This window comes from Magallana gigas, chromosome 10 (assembly GCF_963853765.1).
Source record: "Magallana gigas chromosome 10, xbMagGiga1.1, whole genome shotgun sequence".
Classification (NCBI taxonomy): Eukaryota; Metazoa; Mollusca; class Bivalvia; order Ostreida; family Ostreidae; genus Magallana; species Magallana gigas.
In genome coordinates, this window is record NC_088862.1 from 22,270,380 (window position 1) to 22,290,868 (window position 20,489).

General features: G+C 34.7%; 1 protein-coding gene across 3 annotated transcripts; it reads right to left on the bottom strand.

The window, feature by feature from the left end:
• Window positions 1-227: 227 nt before the first annotated feature.
• LOC105335838 (uncharacterized) lies at window positions 228-20,211 on the bottom strand. Of its 3 annotated transcripts, XM_011439952.4 has the most exons (4): window positions 20,057-20,211; window positions 13,568-13,721; window positions 3,638-4,045; window positions 228-1,111 (listed from the first exon to the last, which is right to left on the bottom strand). In XM_011439952.4, exons 2-4 carry the CDS (start codon window positions 13,608-13,610, stop codon window positions 588-590), a joined length of 975 nt encoding a protein of 324 aa, XP_011438254.3. In that variant the 5' UTR covers window positions 13,611-13,721; window positions 20,057-20,211; the 3' UTR covers window positions 228-587. The 3 variants fall into 3 exon arrangements, with proteins under 3 accessions (XP_011438254.3, XP_065929423.1, XP_011438255.3); XM_066073351.1 differs by lacking the exons at window positions 13,568-13,721; window positions 20,057-20,211 and adding an exon at window positions 12,943-12,988; XM_011439953.4 differs by lacking the exons at window positions 13,568-13,721; window positions 20,057-20,211 and adding an exon at window positions 7,647-7,799.
• Between the last annotated feature and the right edge of the window lie 278 nt (window positions 20,212-20,489).

Genomic DNA, 20,489 nt, shown 5'->3' on the forward strand with positions numbered 1-20,489 from the left:
TATAATTTTAGTAAAAATCCAACTTCAAATTTAGAATTGAAATTTCGACATTTTCTAATATTATATTCAGAAAGAGATCCGTGGTCAAGACCGTCCTACCCTCTGAAGGGATGTGCCCATGCGCAGATCCAGGAAGTTTCGTTGAGTCCATAGTTACCTTTACTACGTAAAACACCTTTGATTTCCAGTTGATGTACGTATGAGCTCCTCTTAAAAATAAACCAAAGTGCTTTTTTTATAACAACATTTATTAACAAATTACAAACTTCATTTGTCTTTGACATATAGTACGTTTGTACTAACACTTGTTCTAAAGGACCCATTCGGCTTGGCGTCATGACTAACTTAAACCAAAGAGTAACCGTTGTTCTTGAAAATTCCTCAAATGTAGGGAAACGAAGGTACCCGTTCTGGAAAAGGAAAATAAAACGCGCCTGGTAATCCTCATACGTAAAAAAATCAAAAGCTCTTTCTTTCATCCTTCTCAACCCTGTGATGTTAGAATCACGTCCTGTGACGCTTATACGGTAGGAAGTCTTCCAGAATTCCTTGTGAACACAGTAGCTGATTAAAATTAGAAAAAGATATCATGATTGCTTGAATGTATGTCGATATCTAGTACTAATCACAAGAAACGGCTGTATTCGGTTATTTTCGTTAGTTCTTTTATTACGCATGCGCCGTCTGCGCCGCCGACGTTTTCCCTTCCCTTTTCCTTTTCTTTTTCGAATTTTTCCATTTTTGAAGTTTTTATTTTCTCTTTGAAACAACACCGGACGCACCATTCGACCACAATGTTTACAAGATATCCTTAGATTTAGAGCATTGTCTTTAGAATCTAACATGGATTGAATCAATGTCACGGGGAGACTAATTTTTTGCCACCTAGTCTTTTTCACTCGTGTTCTTAAAGCCGTGAGGTAGTGAAACTTTTCGTCCTTTTGATTAGGTACTTTCATCACCCTTAGTATAACCTTTCTGCCCCGGGATCTACCTCTTTTTCGCTTTCTCATTAAAATCCACAGGTGCGCACTCACCGCCTCTATGTATTCTTTTGGTTTGGTGCTCACATCAATGCTGAATGAGAGTACGTTTCTTCCGGAAATATTTTCTGCAAATATATATAAAACCAGGTTTTAAAATTAATATGTTTATCATTAAAAATTACGGAAGAATCAAACATGAATCAAACATGCTCATTTTATAAAAAAAACTTGGTAGGTGAACATACTGTTACACTATTACATGTTAAAGTATCTGTCTCCTTGTGCAATTACGCTCAACTTTATAGCTTTAACAATTCAAAGTTAAACATCAATCGCAGCTTCTCGGGCCTTTCCGGCAGAGCTCGGAAAACACTACGAATGTTTTAACATTTCCGAATGTTAGAGTTTTATACAAAATGAAGTCGCTTCCTATTAAAATATACGCGATATACAGCCTTCTGTATTGCTTCATGGGTATATATTTTAGGTAATATAATTGACTTTAATGAAGTCTAGCTCACATCTAAACAGATCGTAAAATGTGTTGTATTTGTATTAAATTTTATAAAAGGTGCTCTGGCGAAAAGGTCCGTGAAGTTGCGATTGACTTAAATATATAACTTATATGTGGTACTTCCTGGCCAATATATTAAGTTTGTTCAAACTGTGACACCCAAGCGTCCAGATTGCTTTCTACATATAATCAGCGGTTAGAGTTCTTTAGAGTTCATTATAAAAACAAATAGAAAGCAGCTTTTAAATTATAATTTTTTTGAAGAACATGAGAGATTTAAAGTGTAAAACTGATATTGAATGTGGGCATTATGTACATGTACATTTTTCGGGTTTATAAGTTCCCCGTCAGATCAGAGAATAGGGTAGGGGGTGGGTGTACATTATCATTTTCTTCTTCAAGACCACTGTGCAAGTGTAATTCACAGTGACAAAAACAGTCTTTCATGAAGAAGTTTTTTAGCTTCAAGTTTACGATCCACTCTTTAAAAAGGTATTTTAATACTATTACCTTACATGATTACCGCATTTTAACAAAAACAACTTTTAAGGATTTTCATGTCTATTCATATTTGGTTCACAACTCTGGTGAGCGATGTAGCCCCTGGGCTTCCTCTTATTGCTGTATGTATAATTACGATTCTTAAAAAAAGAGATCACTAATCAATTTTATCTGCAAGAGCACTCAAGTGTAATTATCTATTTTTGTTCATACAAAAAAAACCTCAGCTATGTTACAGTCCTAAAATTCAATTTCAGATTTCTATCTACATGCATGTTTATAAGGATATTTTAGTACACTTCTGTAGATCCCCCTTTGAAACTTTAATCGCAATTCTCATCAGTTTTAAATATATAAAGAGTTTTAGATTCTCGTCCCGTGTGGTTTTGTGACTGGCACAAAACGCTACCATTTAATCCTTCCTAATTATTATAAACAGTGTAAGGAGAGGGGTATTTGCGGGAATTATTGTCATCTTTAAAAGACATTTGTGTTTATTTCTGTGTGCGTTGATATAGCACCTGTCAGAAAATTGCGGTGCGTTCCCATTCATTCATTCATACATTCATTCATGGCCTAAATGTTTTACAAGCCCATGCTAAGATTATGAATGAAAACGCTCGAATATATATGTGTATGTTGTCGGCGAAATGCTCTTAAAATCCAGATAGAAAAGCTTTGTATAGCCATAGAAGAGTTTTTTTGTCTCCCAAAGTACATAAACCCAATTCACGTCAAATATCGTTATTTAGCCCGCCTTTGTTATGCAATATCATCCTCTCTAACCGGCTGCCAATAAGTTTGTACTTCAAAAAGAGGGTATAAGCATTAAGGGGGATTTCACGTAGTCGGTCCTTTCTTATATATACTCGTATTACCTTTAAAATGCATTGTCGATACATGGCGCGTAAAAATGATCATTAAGAGTATACAGAGGAAAACGAATTCCCTTAGAAAATTGGATGGTAGGAAAGGAAAACAGACGGTCCAACTAAAAACGGCTACATATATGATTTGTAGCTTTAGCTATTATAATGCAAAGAAATTAACATTTCTTAAATTGAAAAAAAAAACAATACTTATATCCTAAATGTCTAAACAGAAACGTTCTTTTCAATATGATTAAAACAGTCTCAATCATGTTTTTCGAAACTTCCGCCGTTTTAGTCTGTTCTTAAAGGGAAACTAAAACGTATGCATGCACACCTTTGCCCCCTTTTTATTTACTAGCTAATTGAATATGTTTAGGTATGCAATTCATAATAAAAGGTACCCGGTAAGTCAACCTAAATGTATAATAAGTCCATATAAACAAAAATTCAAAAAAAAAACAAAAACATTCAGCGTACTAGTTTGGTGCTTAAAATCTCGAGAAAGATATTGGTTAAGTATTTGAGAAAAAAACAAACAAAAATCCAATTTTCCAAGAATGTCAAAGTTGTTCTGAACCTAACAATAAACACTGCTGTTAAATTTCACGTATATTCAAAACCCAAACATCAGAAAGCCCACCTTATCAAAGCATAACTTACTACATTGTCTATTTGTACATGTTTACATGTATAATTTCAAGAAAAATATCAAATTTAAAAAAAAGGTTAGAGCAAGAAAGAAATTGGTAAAACAATTTACAAACCTGGTTTCTCGGAGAAACTGACTATTTCTGCCATTTCTGGTAATTCCGGTTCCCGCATAGGCTGAGTCTGCGGCGTTTGCGGGGTCTTATCCTTCTGGGGTAGGTTTTTGGTCTCCTTCTCTGTTAATTTCGTATTCTGCACTTGTATTTTGTCCTGAATGTTTAACTCTTTCATGATATGTTTTTTCAGCAAGTCAATTCGAACTTTTTCGGCAAAAGTTAAATGAAACACGTTTCTGCACGGAGGCGTTGTACAGTTCCGATTGTTGAACGGCCTGATTTGATTAGATATCCCAAAACCACGAACAAGACACACTGAAGTTGTGTAAAGCACAAATATCCATAATGCCAGCACGGAAGACTTCCATCCTAGATCCATCATAAATTTCCTAATACGTGGCCCTTTGTCTGGAGAAATAAAAAAAGAGAAAGAGAAAATAGTTTTTAAACCTCTTTTGGAATATCGTTCGTTCTCAATTGTAGCACAACGTTACGTCATATATCTGATCAATGGTTTTTTTTTTTATTCAAGAGTCTAGTTTGCCTTACAAAGTAGACAAAATCGTACTGATTCGAGAGCAAACCGAGAAATTGACAGCAACTCGATGGAATCAATACGAGAACTGACCAGTTTATGCAAATGTAATATCTGACGTTTTGGTTGTAGTCAAGTTACACACGGTTCATATTGCTGTCATTCATAATAATTCTAGTGTTCAAGTAGGATGGTGCTAATAATTCTATTCACAATCCGGCTTAATAGCGGATCTGTTATTTCTCTTCGACTGAACGTTGGCGGATTTTTCTCTCGAAATTAGTACATGTATGACTTGTTTACTTTTCATTGATGACACTTACATGGAGCGTGATATCATGGTTTTTAGTGGTCATTGGTTATTAGAACCATTTTAACAAGTCCTTGGACTTTCAGTATGATGTAACTATCTATTTCTTGCGTCAAAGCAAGTTAAAATGACGCTGGTTTCAAGCGAAATATACACCGATTGCGAAGCCTTACCCCCAAAAGCCTGACAAATCTTGTTGATTTCAAAGAGCCATGAATGAGTGGCGTACAATGAAATAGACAGGCCTACGTCACAATGCTGTTTGACACAACTACCCAAAGTCCAAGCTCCTGTTAAAATGATTCTAACGTTTAACGCAATAATTCCACGTTTGTGATAGTACATTTGTGTATATAGTTGAGCAGATTGTATAAGCTTCATTAAACTGAAACGTTTCATGATAAAATTGAATTCTTAACTGTATTATATCATTGACTCCACAAATTTTTAACTGACGAGGACCTGATATTTACAAAAAGGATACCGGCATAATATCTACATGTTTTCTGCTTTTACTGTATCTAAATGTATGCAGAGAAAGAGGTTGTAAAATTGACAATATAAAAGTACAAGGCTAGAAACAAAAAATTACGAATATTAAGACCCAGGTAGTTTAAACATGAAGACTCATTCCTCAATTAATGAAGGCTTGCAAGCGAGGGCACATGAAAAAGAAAATTTACGAATATTAAGACCCAGGTAGTTTAAACATGAAGACTCATTCCTCAATTAATGAAGGCTTGCAAGCGAGGGCACATGTATCCCCCCCCCCCCCCGATGAAGCTATGTTTTTCAAGTCAACCTAAAGGTGACTGCAAGGGCTTCTCAGAAAGTTTGATCACATACCAACCAAGTTTATATCCCAGTAAATATTTTAACATTGCTGTTCATTACTTGACGTATACTTACGTATTTATGAATTAGGCAAATTGTTCATAATTGTTAGAATTACGGAGAATTTATGTTTACAATCATCCACGCGACATACGATAAACGCATGCTATTATCATTGGGACGTCATGAAAAAGTTCATACAGAATTGAACGGGTTTTTTTTATTCTATAGGTTCATAACGAAACATATTTGCAGATGTAAATAAATGTATATTATGTACATGTATATTTATAATACAACATTTTATCCCAAACAGGTCTAGCTGTGTTGTATTGAGATACAAGCTGTTCAACACGGGGTGGTTTTTCTATCAATTTCTTTCATAATTTATTTGATGCCCGGGTCCAGGAGTAAAACATTCCACCCACGCTATATAACAATACATCAACTGGATATCCCAGCAAATCATATTCCATGGCAGTACAGGGTTTGCGCAATAAATCATTGATCAACAGGAAAAGATCAATTTGCTTTCGAAATCCAAAACAGATAAATGATATTAGAGGGTGGATCTATTGTCAGAATGTTTGATACTCGATATATTATACATGTAACTGAACACATTCATTCTTTTTTTTAAAGCATCCGCATCCGTATCGTTGTTAAACGAAATTTGATTGGTCAATTTAAATGATGATTTTTTTTAGTTCAATGACAGTAATAATAACTTTCTACGCAGTTCAAGCGACCACTCCATGGATTGAGAGTTTCCTTGAAACAGGTTTTATGATTTTCCAATACAATATAATGGAACAAAATTGATATCATTGTAAAATATTCACACAATTCGTATTTAACTAAAGGATATGCCACTTTTTGCATTCTAATCCATGTTATTACGCATTAGTACATTTGTACGTATAACGCTTTTAGAAGAAAAAAAAACGCGATTTTTAAAGCGATTTGTGGTTTTGTTGTTGTTAAAAAAAAATAAGCTGGCATTATTACATGTATTGCCCAGAAGCTGTTACAACGCGATTTTGTTTTTAAATCCACCCAATAAAAAACAAAAATTTACAAATATGTCAGTATAGTAAATTTTCACTTAGTTTTTTTCTCGAAAGTAGGTATCGGTGATCAAACTTGCAATCATTTTTTTTTTGGTTCCGAAAATAAAAAGATTTAAGCATGCAGCTCTCTCTCTCTCTCTCTCTCTCTCTCTCTCTCTCTCTCTCTCTCTCTCTCTCTCTCTCTCTGTTACACACAGCGTTAAATGTATCTCCGGCATGCCAAACAATGTATTATAATCCACCTAATGGTTCTTAAAATAAAGTGCAGGAAAAGTGGTCCAAAGGTTATATTGACTGACCCACATTGTATTCATAACCATTTGTTCAGTTATGTTGACCGATATACTTATTTACCAATCCAATCTGTTTCGTCATATGTTTTAAAGAGACCGACAGGAAGTATGGAAACCAGACTACTAACATTTTTTTAAAGGAATAAAAAAAATTCTATTTTAAAAATTATGAAACTATCGAGAATATTGACTAGTGCCGCTTAGTGGCCTTTACGAATAACAAATGTTCATGATGGTACATCAAATATCCATTTCCAATAGCTATTCCTGATCTTTGTTCAATGGCAACTAACTTGATTGTATGGATAATGCACAATAAACCGGAAGTGATCATGGAATCCTTAAGGTGCTTGTTTTCCGTATTTAGCACAACCATTTAAATTAACATGAGATTTTTTTTATGTACATGTACGTTCATGGAATCAAAACAAATCAAAACAACACGAGCATTTTTTGTTGTTTTTGTTTTGTTTTTTTGTTGTTTTGTTTTTGGGGTTTTTTTTTGGGGGGGGGGGGGGGTAGCCTAGAAAGTAGTTTCTTACATTACGAATGTGAATTATTGGAACTTGAGACTAAAATATTTTTTTTCAATGTCTTAATTACTTTCAAGAATAAAAAAGTGATTAGTTATCTGTAATAACTCATATCAACGCATTAACTACATGCAAAATAAATAATGCTACAATTGAGATAATGATCACGTGACAATGATGGTGATTCTTAGCACCTAGATAGATAGAAAAAAGTAGAGCTAATGGATGAAAAGCCCTTAAAATATCGATGATGGGACTTTGAAGATCCTTTAATAAAATGTTTATTTTACCCTGTCTGAAAAATTCACCCTACACAGCAATTCCATACTTTATATTAACATGAAAAAGAAATGGATTCAAACGTCTCAACCTTAAAACCCAATTGCCAGCTAACATATCAGAAACACAACTTTAAAACAAGGAAGTCAACTTACAACGAAGTGGAAAGAGCCAAAATCTTTTGTAGACACACGAAGCAAAAAATCCTTATATTGTCCGAAATAAACGACCAATTATGATATATCGGCCGGCTTGGTTTGTTACCACTGGTATTTTAAACAAAACTACTAGGGGCCGATTGTGAAACCGGTTAATTCAAAATAAATAAGGCCATCAGGACCAGCGAAACAAGCTGCTGCTAATCCCTTTAATCTTTTAACAATGTAGATTTCTGACACACTCAGATCGAAAGTCGGATCAAATGAGCAACTTGTGTATCCAGGAATTTCTAACGACTATTATCCATTGCTCTCGTGTATACGTTCCATATATTAGCTAACCTGGTTCACTTTATATTATTATTCAGTTATTACAATATAATCTACATGTATTATACATTACTGAATAAATAAGTGCTACCTATGTGCCCCCCCCCCCCCCCCACACACACACACACGGCAAACAATATCATCCCTCGAACCCTCCACCCCACCCTGGATAATTGTTCTTTCCTTGGTAAACTAATTTAAGCAATTGACACTTCCTCAATTTTTTATATGGTTTTATGATACCACTTGAGCTATTTCAGAAAGAGAGCCTTCCAGTATGGATATCTTGTCGTAATGGATAATCGTAAAATTATGCTTACTTTTTATTTGTGAAATACTGTGGAATCATTAGAATTCGAGGTGGCTCAATTTTCGTGGTATTCGTGGGTAGTCATCACCCATGAATTTACATCCTCCACAAAACTAATTATAAAAGATTAAGTTTTCCTACTGACACTGAAAACCGAACCATTTACAAAATTACATTCCCACAAATACGCTTAAATCCCACAATCCACGAAAACTGACCCACACGAAATTAAATGATTCCACAGTACATGTACATGTATTCACATTAACATAATTGAAAATTATCAGAAAGAGAGATTAACCTCAACTCTTCAACGAGCTGATAAATTTGAATTGACAACTGAACTGAGGCAAATATACACAAATCTAAAAAAAAAAAAAAAATAAATGGAACAAATATTGTTTCCGACGTTTTATGGTGGAAAAACAAATCTGACATCTTTGTTAGGGAGATACATAAGAATGTCAATATTTCAAAAAAGCTTTAAGTCAAATTTTATTCTTGCTTAAGAGCATCTCTTCTTTTTTTTTCTGTTTTTCGGCTAATGAAAAATGGCGAAGCTTCATCATCTTTTATATAACTAGGCATAAGTTATGTTTGTTTGACGGAATTAAATATCTTAAGGAAAATGTGTGGTCAACAAATTACTCATCAGATATGCCTTAAACTTTTAAGTATCATTATATTGTTATCCATTATCTATTAGCTTAGTAAAAGCAATCTATACACCTAAGCTTTAAAATTTGAATATTTTAAATATTTTTTAATATTTTCCCATAGATTTTCAACAGCTCTTCTTCTCAAGAAGACCAAAATAGTCTTTAAAATGGAAACGACCGTCCATCTCTCTTAGAAGGGGCTGGATGGTTGAAGCCATATAAGACAATAAGAATCTCTTAAAGGTGGAGAACGCTGCATAAAGATATGGAAAAACATTCTAATATCAAAGTGAAAGTACGTGCAATTTTTGTTTTAAAAATAAGTTTTAACTTAACAAGCTCCTTTTTAAAAAAAAGGATGAAGAAAGATATGATAGTGAATCTGATGACCACCCGTTGTCAAGACTTCTTAGCGGATGATATACGTCATACTTATTCACTTTGTGTAAAACATTCTGAGGTAGCATTACATGCATGAGTTAAGAGTTCTGTTAACAGTCTTAATCATAACAGGCTAGCATGTACGTCCTCAGACAGAACGCTATTCGCCAAAACCCTGTAAGCCTCTTTGGTTGGGATTTGAAAGCGGTTAATTTCAAAGCGGGAGGGTCTGTTTAGTGTTGTCCAGGTGCAAAGTGAGCATTAGTGTATGCAGCTAGTGTTGACCATTGCTATACTAACCATGAATGTGTATAATTAATCATATACTAGCATGCAATATGAGTCATTTCATTTGGAGGTGCTAATGTTATGTTTATGTTTGCGCAACAAAACATGTCTACTGCACCCTTACATGTATCCCGTAACAACAACCAGTTGCGTTTATAAGCCTATAAACGCAAATGCTCTCATCAAAATAATCTTCTTCTTTTTATATTTTAAAGTTTGACAGACAAGGCAATTTTTTGCAACAAGCCGGCAAAGACTTGACATTTGTTTACCGGAAAACGTTGTTAAAGCTATAAATGGTGCGCTTAATGTCCGAGCTCCATTCTGATTGGTGAAATAGCATGTATGTATGAAGTGATTCTAAAGTTAACTAAACATTCTCTTTAACCCTATAGATATTAAAACAAAAGAAACCTATACTGTGATTTCATTAATATTCGCGAGCATGCACCAATTTTCGTGGGTTTAATGAAAATTAAAGTTTCAAAGTAACGTAAATTCGTGGACACCGAACGATATGAAAAATTGGAAATCAATGAACATTTAATATAAATTAATTCGTGGATCAACTTAAGAATAAAACCAACGTAAATAAATTAAGTTAAGACATAAAATAGTAGTACACGGAATAATAAAAATACATGTACACTTGCATTTGGACACTAATTAAGCCTTTGTTTCTTCGCGACGACGCGCCTTTGATACTACATGTACGTACGAAACGGGGGTTTTCCCCACGATATTACATGTAAATCCAATTAAGTGATGTGGATACATGTACAGATATTATGGTCCTCGCGGGAGAAGTCGTAAATATGACCCCCCGGGAGCTGTCTGGGCACGAAGGTCTAACCCTCATTTAGTAGCTCCACGAGAATCCAGACCGAGAATTGGTACGGGAAATAATTGAACAATTTGGTGGGTTTTTTTTCCTAATCGCATTTTAACAGGGAGACGTCCCCGTTTTTTCTGATTTTATCGTTACCCCCTCAACATGTGGGTATAATACGTCTTATTGTCCACATGTCGTTAAGAATAGCTGAAAATCAACAGGCGTAGTCTCAACAATTTGCCATCAGATAGCTTTTAAGTGGACGGGGCTAGATGACCACTGTCAATTTAAATATTTCTTTGCTTTCAAATATTGTTTCCGCCGAGAGTAAGGCTGGATTTGGAAATTTACTGCATATAATGGTAGACTAATTGAATCGGGATTGTGAGTTTGTGTGAATCGAAAGGGGAATTCATCAATTTAAATTTCCTTTATTCAGTATTTTAAACTCTTCTGAATGTTTTTCTTTACTGCAATCTGCAATAACAGCCAGTTCTGACCTACATTCTGAACCCCCACGTGTACGATGTATGTACATGTACATGTATATATGATTTCACTCAATCATTCATAATCTTATAAAATGTTATTTTTAAAAACACGATCCAATATCATAATATTTCTAAGCTAAAAAAAAAATGAAATGAAAGTGTTGTAAATCTAATAAAATCAAAATTAAAAGTAGCTTTTAGAATTTTTTGGAAAGTGTGGATTTTAAAGTTTGCTCAGTGTATTTATCTTCGAGCAGTGATATTAACATGAGACGAACGAGTGTTTGAATCACTATAATAATACTAAGTAACTTGTTTCTTTCAGATACGACACCGGCATATAACACAGTCAGTTAAACTTTTAGACCGGAACCTACATATACATTGTTTCGACCTATTTCACGGCAAAACTCAAACCCATTAACCCCCCCCCTCCCCATTTATGCCCCCTCCAAAAAAATAACAACACCCTAACCTAACAATTTTGAAAAAAAAAATCCTATAAATAAAACTACCAGAAAGGATTGAAAATGTCCGTTTTCCTACGCCCCCACCCCCATTAAGGTGTTACGGGACACCGGCTCCATATTGTGACGTTCTTCCTATAAATATTATATCGAAATTAACAATTAAGAAACATTCATTTTCATTTGCCGAAATTGTTATACCTTACAGCTAAGCGGAACACTACGATTCTGTTGTTCTGTAAGTCATCAGTTCAAATTCCGCTGGGGCTTTCATTATAATTCTCACCTTTCCAAAAAAATGTTAAAACATGTTTTGGTCAAATATTGTATTTGAAAATTTTGAATCGGTGAAAGTATCTTAATTATATTTGATGTACTTTTATCCACATCTATATTTAGTGTCCCATACCACCTTGAGCTACATGTATATTCTACAACGAATGAAAATAACTAGTCTAAGAGTTATCTTTCTTGTAGAGCACCGGTTCAGTAGGCGTTTAGAAAACATAAGGTCTGCTTGTATAATGCACTTTGAACACACGAAATTCAATAAAAGAAAAAATTATTACTTAAAAGATAGTACACGAGGTTGTTAATGATAAGTAATAATTCTTTTTAGCCTTTTTTTAAATACAAGGGAAACGCAACTTAAATGTCAAAGAGGATGTGAAATACCACCCCCCCCCCCCAAAAAAAAATAATAAAAAAAAGAAAAAAAAGACCCACCCACCCGACCATATAGCAAAGAATGGAATTCATTAAACTTCATAAATGTTCAAAATCGAAGTTCTGATTAACATATGACCTGACCTGCTGATATTCATTTTATCCCTCTGCATAAAGGCATCGTTTTCAACATGAGTGCATATATACAATAAGGGCATTGAAACGTAGAAAAAAACACTTTATAAATATGAACGTGACAAAAGTAAATCAAATCCATTAATAAATGAGTGTAAGAAAACTCAGTGATTTCAGATCGCATGACCTACATGTACATTCGCTTTGCACGAATAAATAATATAAACATTAAGATGACGTCATGAGTGATTTCTTTGCACCCATTCTTAACAACGTATGTTGTTGCACTGTATTGTTATCCAGCCTTTATAGATAAATCAAAGTCCCATGTTACAAGCATATGTTATTTTCTGGCAGAAGGGGAATAATGACAGGAATGCGTCTGTCTGTTTCTATGAAATCACGAAAAATTCTTTTAAAAAATGCGAAGAATTCACACTTAAAACTTAAAACAACAAAATCCTAATTTTTGTCTACGATTGTTAAAAAACACTTAAGATGACGTTAAAATAATTGAGTAAATACGTCTGTTAAAAACAATTACGATGCCGTAAAACAACAGAGAGAGAGAGAGAGAGAGAGAGAGAGAGAGAGAGAGAGAGAGAGAGAGAGAGAGAGAGAGAGAGAGAGAGAGAGAGGTTGTGAAAAATAAAACGATGCCGTAAAATAACTGGTGATACACGCAGAGAGAGAGAGAGAGAGAGAGAGAGAGAGAGAGAGAACGACGTACTCACAGTATCGTCCTTTAACTACATAACGACTCATATTAACTCCAATCGTAATCGGGATATCGATTCATTTTTAGAATGATTCATTTTTAATCAAATAATACACACATAGTGTTCTCATTTACAATCTTCAACACAAAATCGGCTCGGTCATTATTCAGTATTTTTAAAAAAAAATGATAACAAGTTTCAAAAGTATTACGATACCGGGCAATTTGTTCGAAATTGAATAACTGATTTCTGTCTTTTTCAAAAAGAAAACTAGGGTCTTGGTATTTTTCGCACACAAAATTCTCAAACGATCTAGATGGCGGACGTATCATTAGGACTTTCAATATCTGATTGTCATTTTACAATTGCCAATGTATGTGGACCACTCTGTAAAATAATACACCTACTTAAAATAACAATGAAGATTATAAACGTTGGTCCCAAAATCGGCATCAAAATAACTGACAAGAGTGATATTTACAATTCTAGACCAACGTATACCCGTTCAGATTGCCCCATTTACAAACCCCAAGTGCTTTGCCGGAATTATTCTGCATTATCACAGCTATTGAAAGGCCAGGGTAATTATGTAAATTTGGTTTTAGAAAGAAGTAAAAAAAAAATGAATTGGCTTACTTACCTACAAACCGATGAGGAATCTTTGACAGCCATTGAGTGATCATTGAAACTGATTTGACCTATATAATTTGACCTGATTTCTACAGCTGCGTCTGACGTCATCACCCATCTTTCTTCCATTTAATAATTAAAGCCTTCATTCAATTGTCACACATCTGCAAAGAAGTCACGAAGAAAAATGTCTGATTAAAACGACATGCTATTTATCCCATCGCTTTGATTTTGCGAATGACGTTAGTGCGTGTGAAAGCCGCATTTCGGAAGGTACCGCCCCTTACCATAACAGAAGAAGTAAAAAAAAAACAAAAACCGAACACTAAAAGAAAGCACTGGAAAAGCACACAGGTCAAAATGGAGAAACGACATACGTAACTGATATTGATATGATTCTTAGATATTTGTCAGAATATAACAGAAGTAAAAAAAACCAACAAACACTAAAAGAAAGCACTGAAAAGCACACAGGTCAAAACGGAGAAACAACATATGTAATTGATATTGATATGATTCTTAGATATCTGTCACCCCCCCCCCCCCACACTTCAACCCCCTTCACCATTCTGTTGACTCGACGTACCGCAAAAGAACCCCTACTGTATACTGTCGGTACGTGTAGCATTAATTTACAAACATTTTCATAATCTAATGGACTTTTTAAAAAGCTGAACGAAGCAACTACAGTGTATCTCTTTCATGTATTTAAATATTGATTCAGTTTGTATGATACAAATTCAATTAATATTTCAATTTTATGCATATGCAGGTAAATAAATAGAGCTTTTTTAAAAAAAAACAAAAAAACAAAACATTAAGCTGTAACTGTAATATATAATTTGTCCATGTTTACTTACTGATCGTTAATTGTATACCTTGCCTCTGACCCCCCCCCCCCCCCCCCCCCTCCCATCCTTTTCCGAAACATTCCGATCATAATTACATGTGTATGTATGCATCGACTGATAAAGATAACCTTCTACGAGTTTCGTAAAGAAATACAGGTCAATTATACATGTACCAGTGGAAGTTATCTCCCTTATCGGACGATGACTGCACCTTAAATTGATATTTATACAAACGATCGGATGTTTAGCATTATCCGTAATTATTGAACATTTTTTAGTATACTAGATAACTTTCTCCTTTTATTTCTTGATAAATGTAGTATATTACTTTTAACTTTTTGTAAACTAAAAACGTTGCACTGGCTTGTATTTTCCCCGATTAAGGCTGCGGCTTCAATATATTTTGATGGAGTAACACCCACACAGATTCTAAATTGCCCAAGGGGAAATGACCGTAGCTTGCTGTAAACTCCAAGGTCAAACTTCAAAATAAAAATGGCCATTTTAGAAGTTTGAGGGCAATGGTTCAGTGAGGGAAAAAACTATTTTAACAACTCTAAAAATAAATATATTTTTATTATAACGAAGGTTGTGACTTTTTTGCACTGGAAAACTAGCCACTTCAACACGCTTTCACCCCCCTACCAAGGTCCTGATATGAAAGAAAAGGGATTATAAGGGAGCGAAAATGGAATTCATCGATGTTTTGATAGAATCCGTAGAGTGTTTGAAGTATCTGGATCGCAATCAAAGTATTGTTAAGGATGATTATTTACCTATACAGAAAAAAAAACTTGAACAAAGAGGTAATATAGTCGATTTCATTCAAATTTGCTTTAAACACATAATTTATCACTATCACAGAATCGTTACGGTATCAAAATTTCACGGAAACTCACTAATAAAATATTACTGCTCTTTAAAAAAAATTATCATAAAAATAGGACAAGAACGAGCCGAGAGTGGATTCCATGCAGACAATTTTCTCCCAGGGTTAGAGGAAGGAGTCCGAAGGTTGATTTATCCTTTCGGATGCCGGAGAAAGATCAATGGGATCATTTTATTTGGCACGTGAGAAGGGGTGGGGGGGGGGGAGTACAAGAGCTATGTCCGGTAACTTCACTACTACCTGTATATGATTCTAATTATTTTTGAATTTTCCTTAGGAAGGGCGGTGAAGGGGAAAGGGGTTGGGGGTCCGTCCCTGCGGACTCCCTTCTAGATAAGCGCATGGGAGCGATCGATTGAGGGTGGGGTGGGGCTAGGGTATGGAGGTAAGGGAGGCTGCCCTTTCTAGCGATCCTACCGATGTAATTTATTTCCACATTGTACGGAAATTGCAAATACTCGGTCATTCCCGTCACCGCAAATATCTTTTTATCGGTTACGGAAAAGGGCGACGGGTGACGTGCACGTGACGTGGTGTTTGATAAGAACCTGGTCCATTAGATACCTGTGTTCATCCCACACACACACACACTGGTCCTTCCTTGTGCCGTTATTTATATAGACTGTCACACTGCAGCTCTAAGGAGTTGCCTAACTATCTTTTAGTCAATTAACATGCAAATTCCACACCCAGGTGGTACCATATTAATTATTTGTAAACAATTAGCTTTTTTTTCTCAGAATTAAGCTAGTAATTAATTTGTGTTTTCTTAATTACGTGCATAAACGTCATGTTTATTTTTAAATTAGATTTTTGAAGAAAAAGGTCTTTGAGTATATTATGAAAAACGAGAATGAGAAAGAGGTAAACAGTTTATCTGTCATTATATATCATTTGCCACATTCCAACATACTTATTTACAACTAGAAATATTATTCATGACATTACATCATTAATTTGTTGATCCAAGCCTCTGATTTTTCAGGAAACTGATTAATTGATTAATATTCCTTCCAGAATATTTCTCTCGTATCATGCAACGCAAATCTTAAGATCTAGAATTACTGAGCAAAGCTTACAGAATATATTTTTTTTACACTATGACAGCACCCGTGCATATCTTACGAATTCTGAACAATCAAACTTATGACTCTTATATGATTGGTTTGACCGACCTTGATCTAATGAGCTGTTTTCAATTTAACATGTAGAATATGAATAATTTTTATTTTGATTCCTCGGTTTATTGTAAATCGATTCAAATCTAAATGAACCGTCTCACAACGCGCGCATCCAGAAAAATTTTCCAGTAGGATTATCTGAGTTTGCGGGTGGGGAGGGGAGGGGGGGGGGGGGTGGAGTTACGGTCTGAGGCATATTTTGGGTAATTTTATAACGTATATTTAAAGAAATTTGATTTATGCAGGGGAGGGGGGGGGGTTCTGGACCCCCTGACCCCCCCTCCCCTCTACATGTAGATCTGCGCAAAAGGTCTAAGACTAAATCAGTGAGTGTATATATTAAGACAATCAGCTACATGTACATTGTAATCAATTAATAAATACATTTTCAAAGCAATCTAATTAAAATTAGATGTTAGATCCGCTCGCTTACTCGCTACACAAACGTTTGTTTCTAATTTTAATTAGATTGTTTTCAAAGTAATTGGAACCGTTGTCACAGTTTTGTCTCCAATGCAAAGCCTCGCTTATAGCATCTAACAATTAATGTATCAACCGCAAATACTTTATAACACAGTTATATGCATCTTCCCAAGTCAAGGGTTTTGGATTTGCTCGTCATTGTCGGGAGCGGAGTGGACCGAAAATACTTGGCTAGCGAAGGTGAGATACAAGGCCACGACGCACATTTTCTCATTGACGGGGTAGAGAATTTCAATCGTTCGGTAACGCTGTTGTAATCAGCATCTAGAACATAAATAATCTGGAGACTTACCGAACCATTTATCACGTAGACTAAGCAGTATATATACATGTACTACAGAGGCCTAGAAATCGGGACGATTTGTTATTCTTCGGAGAATTTGCATAAAGATTTTAAAACGTGAGACTTTAAGAACCAGACTGTGCTGGATTGTGGAATCAATTACAAGATGAGCATAGCATTATCTGTAGTTAAGGTTGCTTTTTTCACATTTCCTTGCATTCTTCACTCTTTTGTATGAGCAAAAACGATAACATGTGAAATTCCAATGTGAAATGACATAACACCGTTTTATGATGCTAGATTGTGCGATAGCCCTTCAATTACGGGTCGTCTGCAAGTGTGCTTTTTTGAAAAGATTATTTAACCTAATTCACAGTGTTTTATGTGAAGTTTAGATAAATTCCCTTCAAAGAGACGATGTACATTTTATGTTTTAGTTAAATTCTATTCATTGTAAAGGAACACTAGTTCTTTTTTTATAGGACAAAATTTGGCGGCTTCTGCTAACGCATCAGTTTATCGCATGGAGATAAATTTGGAATTTCAAATATCACAAAACGAATGGGAATAATTTCTGATGACTCGGCCGAAAGTTATGAATGGGAGTATGGAATGTCGCATGGTAAAAATCAGCCGATAATAGAAAGAAGTGACGCTAATTCAGAGTTTCCGTGAAAAAAAAAAAATAAAAAGCCCGACGAGATAACATCTTGCCTAGTTGTGATGAATGGTCCGGAAAGTGAAAACTCATGTGTTTATCAAAGCATTATATGAATAAGAAATTTAATATACACATATCTCAAGAGGTTGCCTTAACTTTAAAACATTTTACCGGAATAGTATTCAGATATGAGAAACATTTGTGGTATTCAAGTGCATGCTAATATACATTGTCGAGAAAATCAAATTTTTGTTCCAAATATTTAACCACATTAATATTGAAGCGCTTAAGACTCTTGAACGACATAGTTTATAATACACAATAAAATTGGACATGAAATACAACAGTTTCCCAGTCGGCATGCGTAGAAATCATTGATTCGGAATTTGGAATTATGTAACAGAACAATTTGATGAGTCGAGCTCGGAGTTGTTGGGGTTTTTTTTCTATTGGCAAGCTTAAAAAATGTGTTGGTGTGAATAAAAAGAATGCAGATAAAACCAACATTTCTGTAATCGTGCGTTACAAATGAAGATAAAGAGGGGGTGGGGTATACATGTATTGGCAGAAAGGATTGATTAGAAATGTTGAGGGTGTGTTGTGTTGTACGAAAACGGGGGAGTTAACCCCCGTGCCTTCCCTCATTTCAGCCCCACCCACCCCAGCCCGGGATTCGACAGATTAGATATGACATCTTGAGTTTGAGGATGTATATTAGATATGACATTTTGAGTTTGAAGATGTATATACATAAACCCATATTCACTTACACGTATTGAATCTACATTTACGCAACTGAGGTCATCAGTATAAAAAGAAGGTTGCACCGAAAGTTAATTTTTCGATTTAAAGTCGTGTGGTTGGTATGTTTATGGGTGTTTTTATTTCATTAACTCGAAAGAACATTACTTTAAATAAACAACGAAAAATCTTAAGTTTAATAAATTGGTTCATCTTTTCAAGATTGTGATAAGAGTTTGTCTTTGGCATTTTTCTAAAAAACACGTCACAGAACATCATGCAGCATGTTTCTCTGCAAACTTGAATGGCTCATTGATTACGAATCGAAAATTGCTGGTAAGCTACATGTACGTATTTACTCTACGTTATTCTGGTGAAATGTTATAAGATGTAGATACAAGCTACAAAATGTAGAACGATTGACAAAGTTCATTCTTCAGGAGACTGGGTTGTCAACAAAGTAACCATCAGATTTACCTTAGTCTTTAAAGATATAGTTTGTTTAGCTATAAACTATTATTTTAGTACCAAAAAATCCATATATTAAACCTTTTAAATTTAAGTGTTTTTCTATATTTGTAAATAGAGCTCTTCTTTTAAGGAGATCAATACTGTCTAAAAATGGCCACGACTTTTAAGCCCTCTTAAACAGTTTACTGTAACGGCATTTACGTTTCTTAATTAATGTGGCACAAATTGCATGTAATATGGATTTTGTTGAAGAGTAACTTAGTAAGGTTAACCCATCATGCATTATTTTCGATTTTATAGTCGAGGGCTTAATATTAAATCTTGATAATCCCTTACATCAATATCATTGCTAATTGTTTATGAGAGAATTTCGGATTGATTGTTTTTGGGGAAATTTACTTACAGCGATAAATTTCCACGACAATTTACGTAAAAGTTGCATTGTGTGTATTATTCTGCGTAGATATACATTTGGTCGTGGGAATGTATTAATTAATCCTCGGATGACACCAACTTTTCGAGGAGCGCTAAGCAATTTGTCTTGTTTGTTAATTGCTGTTGAACGAACTAACAAGTTCCTTGTTAATGCACATGAATGCATGTTTATCTTCAATCGCGCGTGTTCTTAATGAGATGTAATGGAATTAGGCGTGCAATGATAAGCTTGTTATCCCCCTGTCTTTATTTTCCGTTTTTAAAAAAAAATCTCGATCTTCTTTAATAATAAATGCTCTCCTTTTAAAAAGCGAGAGCAAAACTAGATCAGAAAAGAGCCTCGCATTGTTATTTTCATAAACAAATCATAAACCATCGCGGCGGGGTCTTAAAGCATGACCAACAATACCGGGCTATGCTCATAAATGTCAATGCGGAGAGATATTTTTTTTCTTAATTCATGGATAGAAAAAATGATTTAAAAATAAAAAATGGTCGCCTTACCGTCGGTTAGAGTTTTTCCAAGAGATTCCTAAAGAAGACACTTAGGACGTGACGGAGTCTGAACCATTTGTAGACCATCGGAGACATTCTGGAGTCACGTGTTTTTGATACATATAAAAGTTTGCATTAGGGCATAGTGGGAAGCGTGGATTGTATTGAAGAAATGGGAGGGGTTTTTTTGTACATCGCGTGACGATGTCTTCCGTCTACGGTGGGCGTACTTTAAAGGGGATGGATAAACGTAAACTTTTTTTTTACCTCTTGAAAATAAAGAGTTGTATATAAAATTATTGAAAAAAATATTTCTCTGATTTTAGAGAATTTGAGGTTGGAACATTTCTGTTTTTTTTTTTTTTTTTTTTTTTTATCAAATAACAGTTTATGACAAAAAAAACAGTATATTATTAAGATAAGTATCTGAATTAGTTTGTTG

What these genes read in the sequence shown, in the direction of transcription:
- LOC105335838 (XM_011439952.4), bottom strand. Translation starts at nt 13,610, where the DNA reads ATGATCACTCAATGGCTGTCAAAGATTCCTCATCGGTTTGTAG. An exon ending in GATTCCTCATCGGTTTGTAG is followed by an intron (nt 4,046 to 13,567) that starts GTAAGTAAGCCA and finishes TTATTTCTCCAG; the next exon opens with ACAAAGGGCCACGTATTAGG. An exon ending in CAGTTTCTCCGAGAAACCAG is followed by an intron (nt 1,112 to 3,637) that starts GTTTGTAAATTG and finishes ATATATTTGCAG; the next exon opens with AAAATATTTCCGGAAGAAAC.